At 37.2% G+C, this 22,321-nt stretch overlaps 1 protein-coding gene across 3 annotated transcripts in view; it reads right to left on the reverse strand.

Moving 5' to 3' along the window:
* Window positions 1-22,321, reverse strand: part of Sik3 (Salt-inducible kinase 3) — a 215,810-nt gene that overhangs the window by 154,206 nt on the left and 39,283 nt on the right. For all 3 annotated transcript variants that reach the window (XM_067775575.1, XM_067775574.1, XM_067775572.1), the window contains exon 2: window positions 3,307-3,902. In XM_067775575.1, coding sequence (XP_067631676.1) covers window positions 3,307-3,465 — 159 coding nt within the window. In that variant the 5' untranslated portion in view covers window positions 3,466-3,902. The remainder of the gene's footprint in view (window positions 1-3,306; window positions 3,903-22,321) is intronic.

A 22,321-nucleotide genomic window follows, 5' to 3' on the forward strand; every position in this document is an offset into this window, starting at 1 on the left:
TGATAGTCGGGTAGTATACCCGGAAGTAGGGAAGCAAACCCTTTGAGTCTACAACTGTTTAGTCTAAGAACTCATATCCAGTCAATGAATGGCACAGTGCATGTAACAGCGACAAGACGCTGAGGTTCTCATAACAGCTTCAAGCACCTGACTCCCTCAAGTTTCTATTGGACAATTATTGTTTTAATGACCCAGTTGTATGGGAACCTGTACACGTTCCTGGCAGATTATTAGCTTTACAGCACATTGCCATTAGTTTGATTAATCCCAATATTATTGCGCAACTTAAGAGTTCCTTGGGGATTTTCTGCGGATCTTTGGCCATCAATTATACTAACTGCCTAAATTGAGCTACATATGGAAGTCTTGGGGCATGGTCGATTGTACCTCCACTTCAAAGGCGGGCAAGAGCACTTACTTGTTACTTAACGACTTCAGACTAGTCACGTTGGAGCGCTCGATTGATCTGTACATTCGGAACAATATTCATGGGAGGTTACTGTCTATTGTAAGCGCAGCTCAAAGGAAATGGACCTGCATTTGGTTGTAAAGCAAAAAGGGGATTACATTCTTGATTTCAAAGTGGCATTTAACAGTGTCAAGACTGGGGTATCAAAAAAGCCTTAGATGGTTTAGAAGGTGAGCGGCTCTGGTTGAAACCTTGAACGAAATATGCGTAGAGGCATTCCACTGGAATCGTTCTTTCTACACTACTCTGGGTTGTGAGAGAAAACGGGGACTGGTTGAGCTAGAAGATTGTGGGTGCCGCGAGGATTTAACAGTACACGCTTCACATATCTGATGGCCGTATCCCAGCTGTCACTTCGGCAAGTCATGTTATTGATGACACTGCCCAGGGACAGGTCGTAAAGTGTCTGTTCTACCCTCCTTTGTTGTTGGGCGAAGTGTTCGCATCGTCTATCATAGTCAGTCAACCTATTCGTCGCTTCAACCATGGGTTCAGTTTGAGAATTAGTTGATCGGTTGTTCTCGCGTCTGTATAGCAGCAGCATCTCTACTCACTTCTGTTCCGCTGTGTTTTATTTCTTTTCTCTCTTCAGCGAGAACATATATGAGTGTAGATTACGTAGGGCCGAAGTGAGGGCTGTTCGATGCTTTCTGTGTGTCATTGTATCTGCTCAAATTTCAGCACCGTATAAGAGTATAATATCCCAGGCTGATGCCAGCAGTTTCCTTGTGCATGGCTTTTGACATACTGTATATGACAGTTATCTACTCTAATTCGCTGTGGAAGATGTGTGATACTCTGCATACCCACTCAAGTTTTCTGGTACACGTACTTTTTGTGTGGCTGTCCACCAAAGAAGAACTCCATAGTAAAGTATGGGTCTCAAAATTGACGTAAATACCCAATGAGAGAGTTTGGGTGATATGCCCCACGTGCATCCTAGCATCCTCTTGCATGTATTCAGTGCCGTGGAGACTTTTTCCGCCTTCTCCTCCTCATGGAAATTCGATTTCAACTTACCATCTAGTATATTTCCTAGATATTTTGTACTTTACTTTTCTTGTATTGTTACCAAGCTTAGACTTAGTCCAATTAGGGACCTTATATTTCCTAATAATACAAAATTCGGATTTCTCCGCGTTGGCGGTTAACCCGACTCCAGATGCATAGGCATGTACATCCCGAAGCGTGTGATCCATCAGAGACCTGATTGTTGGTATACATCTTACATCGCTTGTGATGACTAAGCCGACTAGCGTCCGCAGTATTGGTGATAATACCCCACCCTGCGGCGTTAGTCTGTTTACAGATTTTGTGGCATCGCATAGATCACTTGCGACAGGATAATTCAGCAGCTTAAAATGAAGCGGATCGAAACTGTTAAGGCCGAATGTACTTAAAACGAGTTGAGACTTGCCCCGGAAAAGTACAGAAAAACACCTACGACAAATTCCATGTTTTCTAGGCCTATCTCAGTGCCATCTGACTCTCCTTTGGTGTAAGCAAATTATGCTGAAGATAATGATGCTTAATTCATATTTTATATAGACATTTATTAATCCCTCATGGGTTTTGAGCAGAAAAGATGTTTCCCTAATACTTCTTTAGTTTCTCGGGTGCAGATGACGGATGAAGACTACCCGAGTCGTTCTCCAAGATTGGGGGACATGTTTCAACCCTCAAAGTCATTCTGCAACATAGCAGGGAATATGCCATCTGAACCCAGTCACTTGAACTTCGCAAAAGTTTTTATCGCCCATTCAATTTTGGTATTCGTCACCAATCTTGGTATTTCTCGCTCTTTATTTGGAGTATAGACGTTGTCATACAATTCTTCAGCATCATCTTCTGATGGGAATCATGTGTTTAGTAGTGCCCCAAAGGGGCTGTTCACTGCTGTGTGACCATTCCCTGTCGCCATTTTTGATCAGTCACTGGGCTGTATCTCCTTTGAATAGGACTTTTCTCAATATTGCCGTTTCGATTTAGCATTCTATGTCGGCATAGACATTTTTCCATGTAGCCTTCTTTGACCTGCTGATTTTAGGCTACATAACTGCATACTCAAAAAAATTCAGGGAACTCCAAATTAAATGTTCCAAGTTTTTATAAATATTTCTCAAGTTTTTGTATTATTTCGAAAACATTTTTTAGATCGGTTTGTGAAGTTACAAAAATCACAGAAGTTCTTCTCTTTAAACTTGGAAAATAAAGAAGAAGATTTGAATTGACGAAATTTAAAAAAAAATGCTATATAACACTGTGCAACAGCCGTAGACAAAATACTATCTCCGTTTTTCGAAGTTAGTCTCCAAAGAATAGATATCGGCTTTCGAATTTCGAAATTCTACATTTCGAAATTTTATTTTTTCTGTTAAGGCGTTCAGAAAATTAAAGAAGTAAAAATGTGGTCGTGGTCCGCTTTTTCTTTTATTTAAATTACTGAATTCTTTTTTTGAAAAGTTACAGTACGAGCAATTCCAGTGCTGGCATGAAATTAGTAGCCACTATCATGGGACTATCTGACTTTTCACCTCGTGTAGCAGCTGTTATACTAAATTTCTCAAAAAGAGAATTCAACCCTTCAAATAAGGGAAAAGAGCGGACCACGACCACAAAATAAAATTTCGAAATGTAGAATTTCGAACTTCGAAAGCCGATATCTATTTTTTGGAGGCTAACTTCGTAAAACGGAGATAGTACTTTTTATACTTATGCCTCAATCTCCTCAAAAAATTTGGTTTGGCCCAATACCCAGAAAAAAGTTGATTTTGTCGCATAGTGTAATTGTTTGTTGCTATACTTATATATTAACAATATTTTAATTTTATATTTACCTTCGATTTTGTGATGATATGAGACGCTAATTTGACCACCGCAAAATTACCTTTCCCAATCGTCTTCTCCAAGTCATAATAGCCAACACGTAACAATTTATCCACTGATATTTTACTTGTCGATGGAACTTTAAAATTTTCAGGCGTTGAGGCTGCCATCGCTGGTAACGTCGGATATTTCACCCGGATTCACAGATAACAAAACAAAAACAATCGAAATTTTACACGAATATTGTTTTGATGATTTTTATGGGCTTAACGCCCAACTTTTTAAACACTCAATTATCTTATGTGAACGTTTTACATAACGATTCGATGGCTTGACACGGGGCGGGTAACCATTAGACACACACACACATGCACATAATATATTTATCACATTAATTTGTTAGAGAAGCCCGTTGTGCATATTTTCACTATTCCTCTGCTGGCTATTATTTGCCATTCTGTCGGCGCATCGCACACAGATGCATTTTTATTTATTTTACGTATATATGTGTGTGTATAGATAAGAAGGCTTGCCAAGTTGTTGTAATTTCAATAGGCACAAAGCTTCCGCTTGGTTTGTTGTATATTTGCAGTATGACATTGGGCCCCTAGAGTAGAAATTTTTGAAAATTATTAGAGAGCACACAAAGGAAATGCTGATTTGTTTTTTTATGCGCATATACATACATATGTATAATAAGGTGCTGTAGATATGGAGCGGGAGCTTTATTGTTAGAGAAAATGTCTAAATGTTCATTTAGCTGTTATTGTTGTACACAATTTTTTATTTACTTTTAGTTGCTCATACAAATTTCAATTCATTAATAAGAATCAATTTCACTAAATTTTCGTAGTATCGGCTAAGCGTTTCTGCTTATTGTTGTTGTTGTTATAAGGACACTCCCTGTTGATGGTCCTTCGCCGGATGCAGATCCGGTACGTTCCGGTACCAAGCCCGTCCATCTCGGCAACGATTTGTTATGACCACATGCGACCTTCTGGGCCATACCGCCCTCCCACCCCCTAGATCCATGAGAAGTTCGGGGTCGCCTAACAGGATTCGCCACGGATAGGTGAGGTTGACAATTGGGTTTGGAGCAGCTATATATTGCGCTGGCAACCTGAAAGGGTTGCGCTACACAACCCTTTGCATCAGTTTGGTATTTTAGTCGCCTCTTACGACAGGCATACCTACCGCGGGTATATTCTAACCCCCTAACCCGCTGGGGGTCGTTTCTGCTTATTCGATTTTATATACGCCATCTCCTCACTTGCATAAGGTCCACACACAGGTATGTATATCCATGTACAGTGCTGTGCAATGAAGTAGTAGCACGAAGTACATTATTTTCATGGACATAACAGTTATAAGTTTTATTGCATAAACGTTGCTTCTTAATAATTTTTGAATGAATATTTTTGGTTAACTTTTATGTTTTATTTATCCTACAATCATTATTTCTGTGGCAATTTGAAAAAAAAACAACCTAATTCGAGTTAGGATAAAAGTGATATTCTGGCTTCATAACAGAAATCCGTTACAGATCTTCCTGTGTTACTTACTTATAGCCCTAGCGCCAAATGGCTGCTACAAAATATAGGAAGTTACAATGGTGAATTGTGACTAGCTTTTCAGATAAAGGTCTATGTATCGCCATTATCCTAACTCGAATTAGGTTGTTTTTTCAAATTGTCACAGATTTCTCAACGTTTAATTTTTACGTTGCTTGACAATTATTATGATGAAAATCTGCTGAATGAGTTTATTTACGGTTGTGTTCAGCTCTTGCAATAAGCTAGGCTATCTGGTGGTGTTCGTAGGTCCTAGCTAAAAACGGACACGGTTATATTGTGATTACGAAGTTTTGTGACTGGAATATTGCTTGTGGTCAGTTTAAGTTGTATGCCGAATTTTATTACGATACCTTTATTTCCAAGAAGGTATATGAGAATGAGTCTTAGGACGGATAGGCTGGCGGATCTGCCCAAGGCAGGGCAATTGAATCTTTTCGATTTAATACTTCCTCAATTAGAGGAGGTTAATTGCTTTCGTCTAGATCTATTATCAGGTACCAGATCGGAAAAACAAAGTAAGCTACTTGGCTTTCTCCTGATCAAATAACCTGGAACCACATACTTCGCTAAATGATCAATCAATAACAACATGATCGATGGAGGTATAACTCCAGAATTTGATAATTTATCGAATTCGAGCAACATTTTCAATTTTAAATTAGAAATAATAGTTTAGACTTTTAGTCCAGCATGCCTGAGTTATTTTTTTGCATTTAAAGATTAAGGGGTTACAAGGGACCTTCGGTCAAACTCTCGCAAAATATTTATCCTGTACAAAGCTTAGCATTTCATACTAACACAATTTCAACTCTCCACTTATAGTCTTAACATAGTTTTCTTGTTTGAATCCAGAACAATATAATGCCGAGTAAATCTTTAACATGTTCCACTGTACTCTGTACAAGAGAACAAGCCCAAAATAGCGCAACCTCAATATCTTTTTTTTACTCTCAAGCCGCCAAACAGTTAAAATCGTTCAAAATCCTTATAAAAAGAACGTCGAAGGCCAGGAAGAAAAAAAAGGTTATTCAACCACTTCAAATATGAAACAGATTTTTAAATTATTTCCGTACTAAATTTTTTGGCTTCTTTAGCCCTACTTGAGCAAGAGCAACGGCAAGATTTATTTTTAACTCAGATATAGTTTTAAAATGTGTGCAAAATGGATGAGCTTAATTCCTCATGAGAAGCTAAGTCTGAGTTAAAAAAAATAATTTGCGTTCTGAAAATGGGTCTTAAAAGTTAATTTTTGATTAGACAAATTATTACAAACTTAAAGGAGATACACTCATGGACAAAATAATAGGTGTACATAACTTTGGTTCTTTTTGCAAATGAAAACAATTTTGTGTGGTAATATTAATAACTTTAGTAAATATATGAAAATGATTACAATTCATCCATTTACAAGGAAACTGTATCAAAATAAAAAAAATTCGTTGGTCAAAATAATTGTATGAAACTTTTCTTAGAAATCAAAGAACACAATTGAATTATAATTCCTTACTCCACTGTTTTCTTAATCACCGGTATCTCCTCCACGTTTAGTATAACTTTGCCTATTCTATTGGGCATGGCTTAAAATAATTTTTGGCATGTTTCTAATGGAGTGCTATCCCATTCCAATCCTTCGTCTTCTGCCAAAATAACTCGATTGTTGTGAAATGAAAAGGACGCCAATCTTCTCCTAAATTCACCTCACAAGTTCTCAATCGGGTTGAGGTCAGGGTATTGACCTGACCATTGCATACATTTGACGATTCCATTTCTGAACAACTCAGATACCAACCGAAAAGAATGTTTTGTATCGATATTTTGGTGATAACTCAATGTGAGTGGGGCGTTTTTCTCCGCATATGGCAGCTTTACATTTCGCAAAATATCCCTGTACACATACAGAAGAGATACGCTTTTGCCACAGTACATCAGCATTGGCGCGGTCCCATTGAGGAAAAAAAGTGGCGAAATATTTTATTCAGTGTCGAAGTCGAGATTAATTTGTGTGGAAATGACTACAAAAGTACAGTACATGACCCAAAGGGCAAAGCTTTTCCTTCTTGATACACCAAAAGGACAACTAGGCATGGAGGACGAAACATAATGGTAGAGAGATCTTTCTCTTGGTAAGGTGTGGGTCCTTCATTTTAGATAATGACCACTGAGGAGTAAATAAATTTTATTATTTTTTTTTTCTATGGTCTTTCACCATCTTTGTACATACATTTCCTCTGATCGCTGTCGATCGTTTTTACCTGCAAACCTATGGATTATGAGAATTCCAGAAACATATATAATTCTGAAGGCGCATGCAAGGAAGACAATTGTGTCTAGACCAAAGGCATTCATTTAAGTCATGCTTATATACTGAGATCTACACCGAAATGTAAAATTTGAAAAAAAATTACCATATTGCTTGTAGCGTTTACATACCTAATTATATAGAAAAATCTGACTAGGAGCATATGACTAAGAGCTGGAACATATTTGATTGGAGTCAGTGTCACCTAAAAGGTTGAAAAAAATACTTTTTAGGTAGCTTTCATATTTGAAACTATAGGTAATGGCTGGCATTCTCGAAAATATTTTAGTTGGACGATGTGCAGTAAAATTTTCCACTTTTCAGGTTTCCTTTTTACTAATAAACATAAAAAAAAAATTTAGGACACGATAACTTCCGAAGAGATTTTAGGCAGAGCTTCTCTTCCAATTTGCGTCGTGCTCCTTTAAATTCTTCCTGCAAATTGTCGGAACGGGACTTACATGCTTTATGCTGACTCCGAACGGCATGCGTTTTCATTAAGAAGCCTTTCAAGGCAGAAATACACTCGGAGTGCTTCCCAAATCACTGCCGAGGGGCGACCCCGCTTGGAAAAACTTTCTTCTAATTCAGAAAGCTTGTTTCTAAAATTTGGATAGTGTTTTGACCGGGGAGTGAACCCAAGATCTTCGTGTGGTAGGCGGTGCACGCTACTACCACACCACGGCGGCCGCCGTCGCTTTATGTTGAACAATTAAAGATACGATTTATAGTTTTATTAGTTTCCAAAGCTGCTATTGTGCTGCACAATACTGTAGTTGAGAGAGAGTGGGTGGGTGCACTTTGAGATTTAATTGATGCGTCAAATTGCGTTTGACGTAGATGTATCCGCCGCTCACGAGTGCCGAGCAAAAATCAAATCAACTGGTGGCTGTTTCTGAATGACGCACAGTGCAACCACTATGGTCAAAATTAAAAAAGGGATATTCAGTAGCGAATCAGCAGCTAATAATAAATCAATAAATATAAAGAGTTGAGGAAGTTTTTGGGGCCACAAGGAAGAGTATATGGCAGAATATACTATACACGTGTATACCGAAGGTTTCGAATCAATGAAAAAGGTTTGGTCTGTTGTTTACTGAATCGATAATATGTAGACCCTACAGGCTGCCAGATCACTGTAGTGTCTTTCAGCTGAAAATTGTAGCTGTGAAGAAATCGGCAGAAATCGCGGAGGAAGCTCTCAATTAAGGCAATAATCTGACACAGTACCTCGTAAAGAAGTGTCCAGGAATGTAGTAGCAGTATGGGAGATACTTCGCCCAAGCTGCACCTTTTATCTAAACAGGGTTTCTAGTCATAAAAAGATCGAAGGTAACGAAAAGGCCAATGAGACAGGTGTTGCATATGATGCCTTAAGCATGAGACTATTTCAGCCAAAATTATTTGTTCAGAAGCACTTTCCACACATTTGTATATCGAAATATTATTTATATAGCAAATGGAAGACCTAAGAGATGACTTTTAACTTCCACATCTTAAATTGCCACATCTTATATGCGAACTTTTTACTGTGCAACGTCCTCCCACCTTGCCTACCAATACTCATTCAAATTGTAGCTGCGGGAAGAGCAAATTTATTCAGATTCTTGCTAATTTGTTATAAACGAGAACGCACAACCGCAGACCGCAGTATTACCGGGCGTCGAGGTATATGAATATGGGTGGATCAAATGATCGGTTGGCACATAACAATGATTTGAGCTATGTACATACTAGGAGATAAAAGAGAGCAACGATAAGTGCTTATGATAAATATGATGATGATGTTAACGAGCATCTGGTACCGCAGATGTCATTGTCTTTGCTAAAATTTGTTATTCATTGTTTGGCATTTGTTTGTTGATCGTGTGACCAAGGCGGCGTGGGTGGAAAGATATTTTTTTGTTATTATAAATGACGTTAAACAAGAAAAGTAAATAATTTAGGTAGCGCATACCAGCAGACGCCAAATAAATAAAACAAAGCAGATATAAGACGAAATTTGGATTTTTTCTTAAGAAACGTCGCAAAATTTAGGAACGTAACAGCTAAATGGTTGTTTGTGTTGTTCACGAAGGTTAGGGGAGGCTGATTATGACGTTACTAACGGCATAACAATGAATTAGACACAATTAGGCCAACTTTTTTTTATACTCAGTTGAGCAGAGCTCACAGAGTATAATCACTTTGATTGGATAACGGTTGGTTGTACAGGTATAAAAGAATAGAGATAGATATATACTTCCATATATCAAAATCATCAGTATCGAAAAAAAATTTTATTGAGCCATGTCCGTCCGTCCGTCCGTCAACACGAAAACTTGAGTAAATTTTGAGGTATCTTGATGAAATTTGGTATGTAGGTTCCCGGGCACACATCTCAGATTGCTATTTAAAATGAACGAAATTGGACTATAACCACGCCCACTTTTTCGATATCGAAAATTTCGAAAAACACAAAAAGTGCGATAATTCATTACCAAAGACGGATAAAGCGATGAAACTGGTAGGTGAGTTGAACTTATGACGCAGAATAGAAAATTAGTAAAATTTTGGACAACGGACGTGGCACCGCCCACTTTAAAAAAAAAGGTAATTTAAAAGTTTTGCAAGCTGTAATTTGGCAGTCGTTGAAGATATCTTTATAAAATTTGACAGGAACGTTACTCCTATTACTATATGTATGCTTAATAAAAATTAGCAAAATCGGAGAACGACAACGCCCGCTTTAAAACATTTTTTTTTTAAAGTCAAATTTTAACAAAAAATGTAATATCTTTACAGTATATAAGAAAATTATGTCAACATTCAACTCCAGTAATGATATGGTGCAACAAAATACAAAAATAAAAGAAAATTTCAAAATGGGCGTGGCTCCGCCCTTTTTTTTTTAAATTTGTCTAGGATACTTTTAATGCCATAAGTCGAACAAAAATTTAACAAACCTTGTGAAATTTGGTAGGGGCTTAGATTGTAGGACGATAACTGCTTTCTGTGAAAAAGGGCGGAATCGGTTGAAGCCACGCCCAGTTTTTATACACAGTCGACCGTCTGCCCTTCCGCTCGGCCGTTAACACGATAACTTGAGCAAAAATCGATATATCTTTACTAAACTCACTTCACGTACTTATCTGAACTCACTTTTTATTGGTATAAAACACGGCCGAAATCCGAATATGGGCGTGGTCGATTTCGAAAATTACGAAAAATTAAAAAAAATGCCATAATTCTATACCAAATACGAAAAAAGGGATGAAACATGGTAATTGGATTGGTTTATTGACGCAAAATATAGCTTTAGAAAAAAACTTTGTAAAATGGGTGTGAACCTACCATATTAAGTAGAAGAAAATGAAAAAGTTCTGCAGGGCGAAACTAAAAGCCCTTGGAATCATGGCAGGAATACTGTTCGTGGTATTACATATATAAATAAATTAGCGGTACCCGAAAGATGATGTTCTGGGTCACCCTGGTCCACATTTTGGTCGATATCTCGAAAACGCCTTCACATATACAACTACCACCACTCCCTCATACTCATTAACACCTTTCATTTGATACCCATATCGTACAAACAAATTCTAGAGTCACCTCTGGTCCACCTTTATGGCTATATCTCGAAAAGGCGTCCACCCATAGAAATAAAGCCCACTCCCTTTTAAAATACTCATTAACATCTTTCGTTTGATACCCATATTGTACAAACGCATTCCAGAGTCACCCCTGGTCCACCTTTATGGCGATATCTCGAAAAGGCGTCTACCTATAGAACTAGGGCCCACTTCCTTTTAAAATACTCATTAACACCTTTCATTTGATACCCATATCGTACAAACAAATTCTAGAGTCACCCTGGTCCACCTTTATGGCTATATCTCGAAAAGGCGTCCACCCATAGAAATAAGGCCCACTCTCTTTTAAAATACTCATTAACACCTTTCATTTGATACCCATATCGTACAAACAAATTCTAGAGTCACCCCTGGTCCACCTTTATGGCGACATCTCCAAAAGGCGTCCACCTATAGAACTAAGGCCCACTCCCTTTTAAAATACTCATTAGCACCTTTCATTTGATACCCATATCGTACAACACACATTCTAGAGTCACCCCTGGTCCACATTTAGGGCGATATCCCGAAATGGCGTCCACCTATAGAACTATGGCCCACTCCCTTTTAAAATACTCTTTAATACCTTCCATTTGATACCCATGTCATACAAACACATTCGAGGGATACCCTCGGTTCATTTTCCTACATGGTTATTTTCCCTTATTTTGTCTCCATAGCTCTCAGCTGAGTATGTAATGTTCGGTTACACACGAACTTAGCCTTCCTTACTTGTTTTAAATGAAAGTTGATATTTAGATATGCTTGAGCTAAAGACGCAAAAGCGTAGAATGTCTCTATAAACATGGTTTTAAATTAAAAAAAAAAAAAAAAAAACGGCAAAAAAATTGGCGGCTAACAGATAAAGCATACCTAGGGTGAAAGCCGTTAGATCCAGTTTCTGGAAAATCAAACAGAATATTAGGGCTTAAGAGCGGGCTTCAATGAAGGTGACCTTGTATTGGACATACAAATCGAACTCTGGTTAAGGAGAGAGCATTTCTTCTCATGTCGCCTGAATCAACACTCGATAATGTCGAAGTGAAACTGGTAATTTCCCAGCTCATAATTAAAAAAATAATGAGCTCTAAGTATTCGTGAAATTGGGTGTTTAAAAATACCGGCATTTGTCCAGAAAACTAATGTTATTAACTAAAGCAGAGCTCGCCCAGGGGTTGGTGTAAAACCACAAAAAAAGTTAGCTTCACCAGAAACAACTGATTTCGGGCTTTTTGAGAAGAGCTTCGTCAAATTCTTATCTGTAACAACAGATAGCGACAAGTTATAGTTTTACTACCGGCTTATTATCTATATTGAATTTTTTTCGACCATTTATCGGTTTGTTCTTGGCTTGTTTTCGCCAAGCCGCGGCTTCTTATTGCTTTCTTATCGGCTTATTATTGACGGGTTACAGATATGTATATCATTGATTTTATATTGAAATTTTATCGGTATTTGTTTCATTAGAGATGAGCCGTCGATAAAAAACCGATAACGTATTGGTAACACTCCAATTAGAAAATGAAACTGTTCGATATTAAATGGAAAACTTTTTTATAATGAATAGATATCAATTTGATAAAGATTCTATAACAAATCGATATAACGCCTATAGCAAATTGATAACACTCCGATAGAAAATGGATGAATTTTCGATATCAAGTGTATAACTTTTTGATAACATAACGATAAGTTTTTGATAACAAACCGAAAATTTTCTTGATAAAAAATTGTTTTCTTCTCAATTGCAAATCGATAACAAAATGATGACACGCCAATAACAATGTAACGTGTGTTCATTCGTAAAGGAACTCTGGACTGGCTAAATTGCTACTTCTCATATATAATATAAGTGGGCCTAAGTCTTATGTAAAAGTATAGCAGTTTGCCTGTTACTTTTGTTGCATACTTTTCTGCGTTCTACATTTTATTTTAGATATTTCTGTCAATGAAGTTTAAGCGTTAGCCAAGATTGCAAATTTGGGCAGGTAGAAAACGAACAGTTGAGCAACGATTACAATTTAACTATTTTCATAGCCAGAATTTTGGTCTAATTAGGAGATCTACGTACCGATAAGCACGTCACAAAGATCTGCTGTTAACTGTATAATTAAGAAATGGTTCAAACTGGTCTTAAGTCACCAAAAAACCAAGTTGATGCAATCTATGGAACATAGAAGTAGTTGCTATAAAGCAAAATGAGAGCAGCTTCGAATTATTTCCACCGCATTGATCACTCGTTTAGAACTATAGTTTTTGCGTAGAGGGACGTTGCTTTTAAAATCATTTTTAAAAACAATCTTTTTTAGTTTATACATACATACATGTGTATTAGTATGCTTATAAAATTTAAAGTTGAGATTATCTTGGTCATAATAACAACACTTTACAGGGGTTATAGGAAATGAACTTTGAAAAGTTTATAAGGTGACAGATCAGATAACGTTTCAAAGGGGTTCTACAACTTATAAGTTCACAGCTAGGCATTTGTTAGCGTTCATAGTTAAGTAAAATATGCAGAGTTTAATGAAATCCAATTTGTAGGTGCATAATTGAAAAAACCAAAAAAAGAAATTGAACGCATTTATGAGGTAGAAAATGCTGTGCGCCTTAGAGCTAACTACAATAAGCACGTTGTTTTATTAAAAAATAAAACCAATGACACTCAAACATATCCCTTAAAAGATGGGTACCGGTGCGTATACGTAATAGTTATACTTTTTTATTCAGCCCAATTCTAAACAAAAAATCCTCGCGAGTTTTTTCACTTGCCATTCCTCGTATTCTAAATAAAATATTCTTGTGATTGGTTAATGGAGAAAAATAGGTATTATGAATGTGGTTGAAAGGGAGATTTCACTGCCATATGACGAAAGAGGAATTAAACTTTACTTGGCCGCCAGAAATTTGCTCTGCTAAATGGAAGCAGGCAACTCCAGCGGATTCGTTTGATCCCACTGTCTTCTTCTTCTTATGATCCTCTGTTGATGTTGATGTGGCACCAACTCATTACTCATTTCAGTCAATCTTAATATATAAAAAACACGTGTCACACAATTGAGGCCAATGGACTCCTAAACTACTGAACCGATTTTGAATTTGTTTTGCACCCCGTGTGTAGTTTGATCTAACTTGAAATATAGGTTAGGTTACTGGGTGATTAGGGTCTCGAGACATAGGCCAAAACGTGGAGCCGGGTACCCCTAGAGTGTGTTTATAGAATGTGGATATCAAATGAAAGCTGTTGATGAGTGCTTTAGAAGAGGAAAATTTTCATACCCCGGAGGGACTAGGGTTTCGAGCTATAGGCCAAGAAGTGGACCCGGGTACCCCTAGAATGTGTTTATAGAATATTGATATCAAATGAAAGCTGTTGATGAGTGCTTTAGTAGAGGGTAATTTTCATACCCCTGGGTGGCTAGGGTCTCCAGATATAGGCCCAAACGTGGACCCGGGTACCCCTGGAATGTGTTTATAGAATGTGGATATCAAATGAAAGCTTTTGATGAGTGCTTTATTAAAGGGTAATTTTCATACCCCTGGGTGACTAGGGTCTCGAGATATAGGCCAAAACGTCGACCCGGATACCCCTAGAGTGTGTTTATAGAATATGGATATCAAATGAAAGCTGTTGATGAGTGCTTTATTAAAGGGTAATTTTCATACCCCTGGGTGACTAGGGTCTCGAGATATAGGCCAAAACGTGGACCCGGGTACCCCTGGAATGTGTTTATAGAATGTGGATATCAAATGAAAGCTGTTGATGAGTGCTTTATTAAAGGGTAATTTTCATACCCCTGGGTGACTAGGGTCTCGAGATATAGACCAAAACGTGGACCCGGGTACCCCTGGAATGTGTTTATAGAATGTGGATATCAAATGAAAGCTTTTGATGAGTGCTTTAGTAGAGGGTAATTTTCATATTCCTGGGTGACTCGGGTCTCGAGATGTAGGCCAAAACGTGGACGTGGGTACCCCTAGAATGTGTGCATAGAATATGCATATCAAATGATAGGTGTTGATGAGTGCTTTAGTAGACAGTAATTTTCATCTCCCTGGGTGACTAGGGTCTCGAGCTATAGGCCAAAAAGTAGACCCGGGTACCCCTAGAATGTGTTTATAGAATATTGATATCATATGAAAGCTGTTGATGGGTGCTTTAGTAGAGGGTAATTTTCATACCCCTGGGTGACTAAGGTCTCGAGCTATAGGCCAAAAAGTGGACCCGGGTACCCCTAGAATGTGTTTATAGAATATTGATATCAAATGAAAGCTGTTGATGAGTGCTTTAGTAGAGGGTAATTTCCATACCCCTGGGTGACTAGGGTATCAAGATATAGGCCAAAACGTGGACCCGGGTACCCCTGGGATGTGTTTATAGAATGTGGATATCAAATGAAAGCTGTTGATGAGTGCTTTATTAAAGGGTAATTTTCATACCCCTGGGTGATTAGGGTCTCGAGATATAGGCCAATACGTGGACCCGGGTACCCCTAAAATGTGTTTATAGAATATGCATATAAAATGAAAGCTGTGGATGAGTGCTTTAGCAGAGGGTAATTTTCATACCCCTGGGTGACTAGGGTCTCGAGCTATAGGCCAAAAAGTGGACCCGGGTACCCCTAGAATGTGTTTATAGAATATTGATATCAAATGAAAGCTGTTGATGAGTGCTTTAGTACAGAGTAATATATTATCCAGCGACGGACTGGGAATGGGATTAGGACTAGGACTAGGACTGAGACTCGGAGTGGGTCTGGGACTGGAATAAAATACATACCACCTTCTGGGACAGGCAATAAGGGATGCAGAAGAATGAGAAGAAATTGAGAGAAGAGAAAAGAGAGAAGGAGATTGAGAAAGAGATAGAATGTGACGAAGATGGAGATAGATGAGGCGAAAAAGACGGAGGGAGGAGTGAATAAAAGGATTAGGAAAAAGTGAAGAGGGGGGGGGGCAGAGTCAGACGGAAAAAGCTTATTAAAATGTATGCAGATTGGCCAAATTTAGGGCAGGACAACGTCTGCCGGGTCTTCTAGTACTTGCTTATATTTTATTTCGCAACAATAATTAAACTTTAAGTTGTCGATAAGCAACAATCATATGTTCCTGAAGATGACTTCAAACTGAGGTCGAAATATCGACAACAATAAATATTGTATATGCAAAATTAAAATCGGTTTTTGAAAATTTTATATATATATTTGTGTGGCCTATAACTCGAATAAAAGTTTTTGATAAGCAACAACACTAACGCCGGTAATAACTACAAAAGAAAACAAGTAAGGAAGGTTAAGTTCGGGTGTAACCGAACATTACATACTCAGTTGAGAGCTATGGTGACAACATAAGGGAAAATAACCATGTGGGAAAATGAACCGAGGGAAACCCTGGAATGTGTTTGTATGACATGTGTATCAAATGAAAGGCATTAAAGAGTATTTTATGAGGGAGTGGGCCATAGATCTATAGGTGGACGCCATTTAGGGATATAGCCAAAAAGGTGGATCAGGGTTGACTCTAGAATGCGTTTGTACGATATGGGTATCAAATGAAAGGTGTTAATGAGCATTTTAAAAGGGAGTAATCCTTAGTTCCATAGGTGGACGCCGTTTCGAGATATCGCCATAAAGGTAGACCAGGGGTGACCCTAGAATTTGTTTGCACAATATGGGCATCAAACGAAAGGAGTTAATGAGTATTTTAAAAGGGAGTGGGCCTTAGTTCTATAGGTGGACACCGTTTCGAGATATCGCCATAAAGGTGGGCCAGGGGTGACTCTAGAATTCGTTTGTGCAATATGGGTATCAAACGAAAGGGGTTAATGAGTATTTTAGAGGGAGTGGGCCTTAGTTCTATAGGTGGACGCATTTTCGAGGTATCGCAATAAAGGTGGACCAGGGGTGACTCTAGACTTTGTTTGTACGATATGGGTATCAAATGAAAGGTGTTAGTGAGTATTTTTAAAAGGGAGTGGGCCTTCGTTTTATTGGTGTTCGCCTTTTCGAGATATCGCCATAAAGGTGGACCAGGGGTGACTTTAGAATTTGTTTGTATGATATGGGTATCAAATGAAAGGTGTTAATGATTATTTTAAAAGGGCGTGGGGCTTAGTTCTATAGGTGGACCCTTTTCGAGATATCGCCATAAAGGTGGACCAGGGGTGACTCTAGAATTCGTTTGTGCAATATGGGTATCAAATGAAAGGTGTTAATGAGTATTTTAAAAGGGAGTAATCCTTAGTTCCATAGGTGGACGCCGTTTCGAGATATTGCCATAAAGGTGGACCAGGGGTGACCCTAGAATTCGTTTGTGCAATATGGGTATCAAACGAAAGGAGTTAATGAGTATTTTAATAGGGAGAGGGCCTTTCTGGACCAGGGGTGACTCTAGACTTTGTTTGTACGATATGGGTATCAAATGAAAGGTGTTAATGAGTATTTTTAAAAGGGAGTGGGCCTTCGTTCTATGGGTGTTCGCCTTTTCGAAATATCGCCATAAAGGTGGACCAGGGGTGACTCTAGAATGAATTTGTACGATATGGGTATCAAATGAAAGGTGTTAATGAGTATTTTAAAAGGGAGTAATCCTTAGTTCCATAAGTGGACGCCGTTTCGAGATATTGCCATAAAGGTGGACCAGGGGTGACCCTAGAATTCGTTTGTGCAATATGGGTATCAAACGAAAGGAGTTAATGAGTATTTTAATAGGGAGAGGGCCTTTCTGGACCAGGGGTGACTCTAGACTTTGTTTGTACGATATGGGTATCAAATGAAAGGTGTTAATGAGTATTTTTAAAAGGGAGTGGGCCTTCGTTCTATAGGTGTTCGCCTTTTCGAAGTATCGCCATAAAGGTGGACCAGGGGTGACTCTAGAATGAGTTTGTACGATATGGGTATCAAATTAAAGGTATTAATGAGAGTTTTAAAAGGGAGTGGTGGTAGTTGTATATGTGAAGGCGTTTTCCAGTTATCGACCAAAATGTGGACCAGGGTGACCCAGAACATCATCTGTTGGATACCCCTAATTTATTTATATATGTAATACCTGCCAAGATTTTAAGGGTTTTTTATTTCGCCCTGCAGAACTTTTTCATTTTCTTCTACTTAATATGGTAGGTGTCACAACCATTTTATAAAGTTTTTTCTAAAGTTATATTTCGCGTCAATAAAACAATCGAATTACTTTACCATATTTCATCCCTTTTTTCGTATTTGGTATAGAATTATGGCATTTTTTTCATTTTTCGTAATTTTCGATATGGAAAAAGTGGGCGTGGTCATAGTCGGATTTCGTTCATTTTTCATACCAAGATAAAGTGAGTTCAGATAAGTACGTGAACTGAGTTTAGTAAAGATATATCGATTTTTGCTCAAGTTATCGTGTTAACGGCCACGCGGAAGGACAGACGGACGACTGTGTATAAAAACTGGGCGTGGCATCAATCGATTTCGCCCATTTTCACAGAAAACAGTTAACGCCATAAAATCTATGCCCCTACCAAATTTCAAAAGGATTGGTCAATTTTTGTTCGACTTATGGCGTTAAAAGTATCCTAGACAAATTAAATGAAAAAGGGCGGAGCCACGCCCATTTTTAAATTTTCTTTTATTTTTGTATTTTGTTGCACCATATCATTACTGGAGTTGAATCTTGACATAATTTACTTATATACTGTAAAGATATTAAATTTTTTGTTAAAATTTTACTTTTAAAAAATTTTTTTTTTAAAAGTGGGCGTGGTCCTTCTCCGATTTTGCTAATTTTTATTAAGCGTACATATAGTAATAAGAGTAACGTTCCTGCCAAATTTTATCATGATATCTTCAACGACTGCCAAATTACAGCTTGCAAAAGTTTAAAATTACCGTCTTTTAAAAGTGGGCGGTGCCACGCCCATTGTCCAAAATTTGACTAATTTTCTATTTTGCGTCATAAGTTCAACTCATCCACCAAGTTTCGTCGCTTTATCAGTCTTTTGTAATGAATTATCGCACTTTTTCGGTTTTTCGAAATTTTCGATATCGAAAAAGTGGGCGTGGTTATAGTCCGATATCGTTCGTTTTAAATAGCGATCTGAGATGAGTGCTCAGGAACCTACATACCAAATTTCATCAAGATACCTCAAAATTTACTCAAGTTATTGTGTTAACGGACGGACGGACGGACGGTCGGACATGGCTCAATCAAATTTTTTTTCGATCCTGATTATTTTGATATATGGAAGTCTATATCTATCTCGATTCCTTTATATATGTACAGCCAACCGTTATCCAATCAAACTTAATATACTCTGTGAGCTCTGCTCAACTGAGTATAAAAGTTGTTAAACAAAATTAGAAATGCGCAACAAAATTTCATTTGACAAAACAGCTGACTTCGAAAGTTCGTATTCCCATTCCCCAATTATTGTTCTCCCTAGGAGAAAAGAATTGGAGCAATTTTTCCGCTGCAATAAAAAGGTACTATTCCCAGGACCAATTTTAGGTAATATAAATAGTCCAGCTATTCGCTAATAACTTTGGGATTATGACTAAACTTTTCCGTATTATTTTAGGTACTATTTCCACATACAATTCAGGATGTGTTAGGGTACATTTCGGAACTATTTCGCGATTATTTCGGGATTATTTTGAGATCTTTAGGTAATCATCTTTGGATCATTTCCTATATTATCTGATTGTTATCGGCTTGTTATCAATAATAACTGTTCTCGAAGAGTTGCCGGTGAATTGTTGTTGGTTTATTATCGAGAATTTATCGATTTTTTATCGAAAAAATATCGATTTGTTATTGAATAATATCAATTTGTTATTGAAAAACATCGATTTGTTAACGGAAATATATCGAATTGTTATAGACCACTTATCAAAAAAATATTAATTTCTTACCGAAATGTTAGTGATAACAAATCGATAATTTTTTGGCCACAAATCGATGTTTTTTCGAAATCAAACCGGTATTTTTCGATAAAACATCAATCTCGCTTACTGACCATTCCCTCTATTTTGCTTGCAAAATGGTCTCTGTGAGAAACTAAAACCAGCCGTAACCGCAATTAACACTTATTTACTTAAACAGTGATCATTAAATAATTTTTTAAACTCGTTTCCGGAAATGTTGTAAGCGATCTCTGATTTTAACCTTTTTTCGCATATTCTAAAATCATTTAGTTAAAATATTGTTAATTTAAATGAGTGCATAGAGGCATCTGCCTGAACACCAATATGAATGCAGGTGTACTCGATTACAAAGCTCAGCGCCCGAAAAACTATCTGATGAAGAAGTGCAATTCAGGAACATTTCCCAGTAATCATCGCCGTGTGCGATTTTGCAATTTTTTTCTAATATCAATAAAAACAAGTAAAGGTGTCTAAGTTCGGGTGTAACCGAACATTATATACTCAGCGTGAGCTTCAATTGCACATTTCATTTCAGATAAATTACTTTTCTACATAACACGTGGCACCGCCCTTTAAAAAAAAAACAATGTCTCCCCATTTCCTCTTACAATAAAACTTGATAAGTGAAATATCATTGATCCAAAGCTATTTTTTGCTAAGTTATAGTTTATTATTCTAGTCTACGACCCTTTTAAACTTGTTTTATATCTAAGTTGCCGTGGTCTTTAATCGATCCCGTCCATTTTTACCAGAAATATTTTCTACTATAGGGAAAATTTGTGCACCCAATTTTATTAAGATCCGTTAATTCTTCTTCGAGTTATGGCTCCCGAAACATAGAAAATTTCTTAGTCATAAAAGGGGCGGTGCCACGCCCATTTTTTTAAATTTGAAGTTTTTCCTATTTATTGTTATAAATCCACTTGGGAAATGAAATACCATTGATATAACGCTCTTTTTTGCAAAGTATAGCTTATTTTATTCGTCCACGACCCTTTTAAAAATCTTTTATATAAAAGTGGGCGTGGTCCTTAACCGATTTCGTTAATTTTTCTTCAAATCATTCCTCATAGTAAAGGCAACCTCTCTGCCGGATTTTTGATTTATGATTAATAATATTTGTAAAATTGATTTTATCACAAGTGGGCGGTGCCACGCCCATTTTAAAAACTTTTTTAAAATTTTTATCAAAAGTCTCAATATCAGCCCACACGTCAAATTTCGACATTCAACTAAATAATCAGGTTTTTTGTGTTTTCCAAAATATTATATATATAAAAAGTGGGCGTGGTTATCATCTGATTTCGCTCATTTTCAATACCAATCTATTCTGGGTCCAGATAAGCCCGTGTACCAAATTTGGTGAAGATATCTCAACATTTACTCAAGTTATCGTGCTACCGGGCAGACGGACGGACGGACGGACGGACATGGCTCAATCAAATTTTTTTTCGACGCTGATTATTTTGATATAGGGAAGTCTATATCTATCTCGATTCCTTTATACCTGTACAACCTTTATACCTGTGCAAAGCACACCGAGTATAAAAAGCTGTATGAGCCTGTCCATATGGCCATAGCAAAGAAATTTGACCCACGAGTGCAGAACTATCTTGAGGACTAACTACTTATATATACATAGATGTAGAGAGCTCTTATCTTATTCCAGAGTAGTAATAATTCCGTCCCGAGACAACTACCCTTAAATTGTTTGAAAGTGTAATACCTTACCGCCTATAAATTGCTTCACGATGTTATAGATATTACACACAAAATTCTGATCAAATTTATTAACTGAAATATATTTATTAGTTGTAAGTACGTGTGATATTATCGAAATTTCCAATTATTGTGCAACTATAATAGGGTATCCTTAGATGTTTGTATGTATCGAGAAATTGTAATGGAAAAAGAAAACAATAATTTATTTACATAAGCCCAATCTAATTAATAGAAATATTAATTAATAAAAAGCTATACGTGCCAATAACAACTTTGTTTTTTTTACTATATCGTTTCAAGCAAATTTGCGATCGATGAAAATTAATACTTTGAACCCTAGCCTACCGTCAATTTCAAGAAGGCTCTAACAAACACTTTTTGAGAAAATGTCCGTCAGGAACGAATTTATATAGAATAAAAATATTTAGTTAATAGGCACAAAGAGTTGGCGTCTGTATTTAAACATTTTTTGCTTGCTTCGCAGGAGTAAGGTTAAGAGCAGGTTTTTGGAGTTATTCATGTACGGCAGAGTTGCTTTTAGCAGTTTTGTTCTGCATTTAACATGATTACGATAAAAAGTGACAACTTGAAGGCAAACTACTTTCTGAACAAGTCGTACTGAGTTCGTATATAAAATACAAACCACAAAATCAAGCTGATCAACTATTGTGGGGAATGGTTAATGAGAGATGGAAGGGAATACGGAGTAATCGAAACACATACATTTATTCACAACATCTAAACCGGAAATGATTTCTGTAATGAAGTATGTGCAAGAGTTACCTACTAGAAATGATTAAATGTGGTATGTATAAGATGATGATGATGTTTACAAAAGTAATTAAAACAAGTAAGGAAGTCTAAGTTCGGGTTAAACCGAACATTACATACCCAGCTGTACACTTGAAATGCTGTTG

Source organism: Eurosta solidaginis, chromosome 3 (assembly GCF_040869045.1).
Source record: "Eurosta solidaginis isolate ZX-2024a chromosome 3, ASM4086904v1, whole genome shotgun sequence".
NCBI classification, from domain to species: Eukaryota; Metazoa; Arthropoda; class Insecta; order Diptera; family Tephritidae; genus Eurosta; species Eurosta solidaginis.